This window comes from Saccostrea cucullata, unplaced genomic scaffold, assembly GCF_032062105.1.
Source record: "Saccostrea cucullata isolate Sc308-1 unplaced genomic scaffold, CSIRO_AGI_Scuc_v1 ctg20967, whole genome shotgun sequence".
Lineage (NCBI taxonomy): Eukaryota > Metazoa > Mollusca > Bivalvia > Ostreida > Ostreidae > Saccostrea > Saccostrea cuccullata.
The window spans coordinates 1-7,285 of NW_026936762.1; the positions used below are offsets into that span (position 1 = coordinate 1).

Sequence of the window (7,285 nt, forward strand, 5' to 3'; positions counted from 1 at the left end):
TGTATTTCATTAAAAGCCTTTAGTTTACAGCGTCTATGGTCCATAAGTTCTCTAAGACCATCAGAGTTTTTGGTACTCGTTTCTTCTGAGACATCCTCGTAGTGTGGTTCTGTTTTGTAGGAGTTTCGCCGGATTCCATATATATTCGCTATATATATAGTTGCCTCAGCTAGCCTCTTTTCTTTAAGAAACTTGAGCAACTTGTTTTTGTCCGCAGGACTTGGAGATCTACTTGTGTAGATTTTAACAAGCATGCTCTTTCCGTCGTATGTCTTTTCAAGATTTTCCGTCAGATTTTTTCCAAAATGCTCTTTGTATTGCATCTTCTCAGCCTGGTCTCTATTTACACGATAAACCAGATGTGAGATGTCAGAGGTCTCCTGAGATGAAGAATGGACGTCTTTCAAGCCCATGTAAAACATGCAGTCATATACGTCTGTAAAAAGAAATTTAAATATTTCACAAAGTCACAAAAGAGATTTGACAAATCTACTGATACCTTATACCATTCTCACAATATTACATGTAGTAAAATCCATGCATTTGTAGGTAATGTAAATAAAAGAAAATGCAAATGAATTGGAAGAACTCATTTAGAAAAGAGACAAGTTCTCTTCTTATCTTGTATTTTACATTATAGTAGGTTTAAAATCAAGGTGAAATTCCAACTTAAAAACATGTCTTTATCAATTTCGTATCCCTAAAATTGTGCACAAGTATTGTCTACGTTGTCGACATGTTATTTTTGTCCCTTTTATATCCAGCGTTCATGATTCGCAATATCTATAATTCGCTTAAAGATAACTGATTAACTTAAGCATTGAATTCATATTTTTGGATGTTTTCGGTCCTATAATATACCTGGCCGTGCCGACAAATTGAATACCGCGCGGTAGCGCGGTATGATAATTCGTCGGCACGGCCAGCTGTGTTATAGGACCGAAGACATCCCAAAATATGAATTCAGTGCTTATATATACATTCTCTAATTTTTCCTCTTCGTAATTGTTTGTTTTGATAATCTAAATGTGAATTTAGCGCCCTTCAAAACTGGTGTGCTTATTAGAAAAAAGACTCGTTTATGACGTTGCAAACTTAAATAAAGCAAACGAGCATTGCGTGGAAAAAAGTTACAAATTAATTTTAAACTTTCATTTGTTGTATTTTTTCGTTAATTTAACACAGTTTTTTTTATGAAATTGCGTCAAATCAATGTACATTTTGGTGTTCCTAGAGTATTGATAATGCATATAGTTCCTACAGTGTATTCTTACGCACGGTGACAAGGTTTCGCGTGTTTTATAGAGATTTGAACGTGGGGGATTTCTAATGGATTTCATAAAGAAAATAACACTGAATGTAAAAATAATATGTTAGTTGCTTGTAAATCTATATTCAATGAATTCATATCAGCAACATTTTAAAGCTACTGCCGAACTACTCTACTATAGAAAGTGACAAACATTTAGAGATCTAAATAAACTTACGATGGCAAAATATGTGCTCAAGATCTTGGTTTAAAAGTTCATCTTCTTTTTTTCTACTTCTGTCGTCATCTGCCTGTTCCTTTTCGTACATTTCATCAAAGTTGGTAATTTCATCTCGGAGATTTAGCATGTCTATCAAGTGTGTCCACGTTTCTTTTCTAAAGGCTTTAACTTCGCAACGACGATGTTCCATAAGTTTGCATAAGGCCTTCGCATTCTCCTCACTCTGGCTTTTATTCACTCTAGATATATGACTTTCCTGATTTTTACTGCATGACTGTCTTATTACATTATACAGATTTGCCACATAAAAAATAAGATTGTAATTTTTGTTTTCATTCAAAAATTCTAGCAATGTTTCTGAACATCGGGAACATGGGGAATTATTACTGTATACATGTACCACCACATGCTCGTCATGCTTACGAATCAAGTCTTTTGTACTTGCTTCTCTTTCACAAAGACGATTTATCAAAATCACTTCAGTATGATCACCCCGATTTTCATTTTGAACTCTTTCTGGCCTTTCATTATTAAGGGAGAAAAACAGGAAAAAGTCTGACTAAATACCATTTTCCATAGGAATACTTGTGATTTAATACCGTATTGAACATGTGATGAAATGCTCCTAAATTTTCTGCAAAGATAAAGAACATATGAATTAACACATTTTATGTGAATAGTATTAATGAAATATATTTTCATAAAAATGTAAAATTAAATTGAATCTTTCGCAGTATTAGGAGAAAAAAAAAATCATTTACCCCCCCCCCCATGGAGGAATTACAAAAAGTTATCCGAGTTTACGTATACATGTATGTAGATTTCATATTCTCCGAACTCTTAAAACTAAAAAAAAAAAAAAAAAAAAAATTCTTGGTAATTTAGTCGCCCGCGTGGCGCAGTGGTTCAGCGTCTGCTCCAGAATCACGAAGTAACGAATCGATCCTTACGTTGCGGGTTCAAATCCAACAGTGGGACGTGGAGACTGATCCTTCGGATGAGACCGTATTAACCGATATCCCTTGTCGTAGTAGGTTCTGGCAGGAAAAAGATCCCTTCCTGCTCAAGGGTACTAAGTGTCGAGTATAAGACAAAATTTGCAACTCTCCACCTGCAAGTGGTGGCGTCTCCATATGAGTGAAAAACCTCGAGAGGGACGTTAAGCAATATCCAATAAATCTATCAATCTTTGTAATCTATGCATGTTCATAATCCCCTCTCATAGAATTTTAAAAAATATACAGAGATCAATATCTTAATGTTGTCGTCATTATTGAAAATAAAGCTACACCTGTAAATGGTTTATTGATTTATTGAATGGATGTTAACGTTCCGCTCTATAGACTTTTGTCCTATGCTCGGCATTCTGGGCCACTGAGCAGTGAGGGATCTTTTTCGAGCTAGCACCTACTGCGACACAGGACCTCGGTTTATACGTTCTCGTGCCAGTACCTCCTACCTCCTCGGTTAATACGGTCTCATTCGAAGGACCGGTATCCACGTCCCAAAGTGGGATTCGAGCACGCAACGTGAGAATTGACTCCTTACTTGGTGACCCTAGAGCAGACACTCTAACCACTGCGCCACTCGGGCGACGTTAATTCTGAGAGAAACAACACTCTTAATAAGATATTCCTAAATTGCATATTGATTCACCTGAATTTTCAGATGTGTCGCTGTCTGAAAAAAACGATAAATTATGTCGATTTCTTAAGTCATTCGTGGTTAAATTTATTAAAGAATGTTAGTGTGGGTGTCATATGCGAACTATTCTAATCACTAAAGGAATTGAGGTTATGAAGATACAATTAAATAATGCTTATAACGAATATGCTTATAACAAATTGTCCCTTAAAACGAAGTAATTTTTATTCCCGATGATTATACATTAACGTTTTGTTAACTTATTCTAGATAATGAATTACGCTTTTAATAAAGTAAAATCCTCCGTTCCTCGCACTTCATTAAAAGCGGGTACATGTATTACTTTATTACTTAATTAAAGTAAAAATAATTAGATTGCATTTTTTTTTTTTGTTTCAATTAAAAAAAAAATCACCCAAGTGTGATCGTCCCGATATTCATTTTGAACTTTATCTGGATTTTCACAATTAATAGAGTAAAGCAGGGTAATTCAAAATGCCATTTTCCCTTTGAATTACTATGATTTGAAACCGATTTGAACATTTGAAATGCTTGTAAGTTTTCTGGTAAAAATAAAGAGCATATAAATAGAAAAAATATATATGAATATTAATGAAATTTCTTTTCATTGAAATTTTATTAAATCAAATCCTTAGCACTATCAGGAGAAATAAATCATTAATTCCTAACAAAAAATGGAGGGATTACAATAAGCTATAATCGTAAATTATACCTTCTGTAAATCTTAAAATTTATTAAACTTCTTTGCAATTTATGCATGTTCGTGATTCAAATTTATAATATTGAAATAAGATACAGAAATTATTTAATTTCTATAAAATACTTCATTCTGATTAGATAAAAAAAATTGTTTTGATAATTGCATCAATAAAATCTTAAGTTCACTTGCACTAAGCAGCGGGAACTACTTTGGCTGTCTTTACGTGTATATTTCCCGCTTCCAGATGGAAGAATTAAATAGTTTTACTTTTATAGATATTTTCCTGAATTTTGAAACCTGTCCGTGAGTTACGTTCCTGACTTATTTTCTACTTTCGTTTCTTTTTTAATAATCCTCCTTTGCTCAACAAACTGAATCGTCTGCATGACACTCATACAGTTATGGGACGGCTCATTGAAGGAGATGTATAGAAAAAAAAACATAGAAGTATAATTAATTTATGATTTTTTTTCAATATAAGTTACTACATCATTTCTAACTGATATTTTCAATTTGGGATACATATCAATGTTGCATTGCTTTAAAATAATTTTTGTTAATTTTAGAATAATTGATTGATTGTATGTTTTTTATCGCCCCCTAGAGAATTTTTTACTCATATGGAGACGCCACCACTTGCCGTTGGAGAGCTAGAAATTTTGTCCTATACTCGGCACTCAGGGCAATTGAGCAAGGGAATCTTTTTCGTGTCAGTACCTACTGCAAAACGGGGCCTCGGGTTGTAAAGTCTCATCCGAAGGACCGGTATCCACTTCCCACAATTGGATTCGAACACGCGGCGTAAGGATTGACTCCATACTTGGCGACTCTAGAGCACACGCTCTAACCACTGCGAAACGCGGGCGAAATTAATTTCGAGAGAAATCTTAAGATATTCTTAAATTCCAAAGTGATTTACCTGAGTTTTCAGATGTCTCCTTGTCTGAAAAAAAATAAAATCGATTAGTATGTTGATTTTTTTAAGTCAGCCTTGGTAAAATTTATTAAAACATTGTTAGTGTGTGTGTCACATGCGAAATATTCTAATCAGTTAATTGCAATAACCTATATATGTAGATTTTACATTCTGTAAATCTTAAAACTTATCTAACTTCTTTGCAATGTAAGCATGTTCTTGATTCCCTTTCATGATATTTAAATAAGATACGTTAATCATTTAATTTCTTTAAAATACTTCATTCTGGTTCGATAAAAAAATTGTTTTGATAACTGCATCAATAAAATCTTAAGTTCACTTGCACTAAGCAGCGGGAACTACTTTGGCTGTCCTTACGTGTATATTTCTTGCTTCCGTATGGAAGAATTAAATAGTTTTACTTTTATAGATATTTTCCTGAATTTTGAAACCTGTCCGTAAGTTACGTTCCTGACTTGTCTCCTACTTTCGTTTCTTTTTTAATAATCCTCCTTTGCTCAACAAACTGAATAGTCTGCATGACACTCATACAGTTATGGGACGGCTCATTGTAGGTGATGTATATAAAAAAAACATAGAAGTATAATTAATTTATGATTTTTTTTTTAATAAAAGTTACTACATATATGTAAAAAATGAAATGCAATCATGTATCATTTCTAACTGATATTTTCAATTTGGGATACATATCAATGTTGCATTGCTTTAAAATAATTTTTGTTAATTTTAGAATAATTGATTGATTGTATGTTTTTTATCGCCCCCTAGAGAATTTTTTACTCATATGGAGACGCCACCACTTGCCGTTGGAGAGCTAGAAATTTTGTCCTATACTCGGCACTCAGGGCCATTGAGCAGTGAGGGATTTTTTCGTGTCAGTACCTACTGCAAAACGGGGCCTCGGGTTGTACAGTCTCATCCGAAGGACCAGTATCCACGTCCCACAGTTGGATTCAAATAGTCGAGATGTCTCGTGCGACTTGACGTTTGAAGTGGCTTATCAATTTTTTAAATGTTTTTATGGTACAACTGCGCTCGCCCCAACGGTCACACCGTAAAACATATTAATGATATATTCTGCAGATATTAACGGTTTTCGTGTGTAAGATTTAGGCCTAGTGACAATCCTCGTTTAAGAGTTACCTGGTTATGTTTACAAAAACTTTTTTTCGAATATCATATTCAGTTAAAATTCTTTTTGAATTATAATTGGTAACAAAATAATTGTCATTTTACAATGAATAGTAATCTTTAATTTGTTATATGCTTGCGTTAAATTTAAATTTTGTAAAAATAATTGATCATCAAAGTCTGTTAGTGTATGGAGTGTATGTATAGTTTCCTGTTAGTTGGCCGGGTACGGTGGACACATAATTAAGGTCTATTGTTTAACCAGTCGGTACTGTACACTGTTAATCTTACCCTGTTTCCCAATGTGTGTAAATCTGGTCGGATGTCATGTTTAATCTGATCGGCTGTTCTTCTTTAAAAAAAATTGAAATAACAATGATTGAAGACCGACTAGATTTTGACAGATACTTACCGCTGCATTATATAAGAAAAAATAACGAATTAATTCAAATTATTCATCCTGTAAAAGTCAAACTTTGAAAACTAAACATTTTTTATACCTGCGGCCCCAGCCCGCAGCCCCCCCCCCCCCAAAAAAAAATTCTTTTTTGTTATGAGAACATGTCTTTATATTCCTGGAAATTATGTAGCGGAATATTATGTAGCGTAATATGTTTTTTTTAACACATGAAATAAAAATACCATTTTCTCTCTCTCTTTTAAAGTAATATTTATGTCTGCTTGCCTTACCGTCCACATCAAAAAGAACACAACTCCTCTTAAAAGAATAAAAAAGGTCATTTATTATGTTCCCCAAACGAAGTTGGGGAACATATTGTTTTTACTCTGTTTCTTATTATTAAGGTCTTTCGTCTCCAACGGAAGACCTTCTTGTTATTCTTCGGTTTCTTTTTACCTATTATTAGGGTCTTCCGTCTCCAACGGAAGACCCTTCTATTATTCTATTGTTTCTTTTTCACTTTTATTAAGGTCTTCCGTCTTCAGCGGAAGACCTTATTGTTTTTCTTCGGTTTCTTTTTCACTTTTATAATTTTTTTTTCTTACCGATTTTGTGCACGCGATTTCTCGAAAACGGCTCAACAAAATCTTATGAAACTTTCAGGACGTATGGAACATCACTTGAACCTTATGCGTTTTTTTCCGTTTCGATGACGTCACTTCCGGTCTAGAGATATCGTCGATTTTCTGATTTTTAAGGGTCATTTTGTCCACAATTTTCCCGAAAAACGGCTCTAGATGGAAACTTCAAACTTTGAGGCTAGGTAGAGCTATGTCTGGAGAGGTGCATCAGGTTTATCAAATTTACCGGAAGTGACGCTCGTGGGCGCTCGCTATGGCCCGAAAATAGACCTATCACAAATTTCAAAATTTCTCACACCTTTTCTTGATATCTTTTTACCT

At 34.0% G+C, this 7,285-nt stretch overlaps 1 protein-coding gene across 1 annotated transcript; it reads right to left on the reverse strand.

Annotated features, from left to right (window-relative positions):
- Nucleotides 1-28: 28 nt before the first annotated feature.
- LOC134246519 (uncharacterized) lies at nucleotides 29-1,697 on the reverse strand (the record flags this gene model as incomplete). Its single annotated transcript, XM_062728906.1, has 2 exons — nucleotides 1,488-1,697; nucleotides 29-436 (listed from the first exon to the last, which is right to left on the reverse strand). Coding segments are annotated over exons 1-2 (601 nt in total), but the record flags the coding sequence as incomplete, so codon positions are not given.
- Between the last annotated feature and the right edge of the window lie 5,588 nt (nucleotides 1,698-7,285).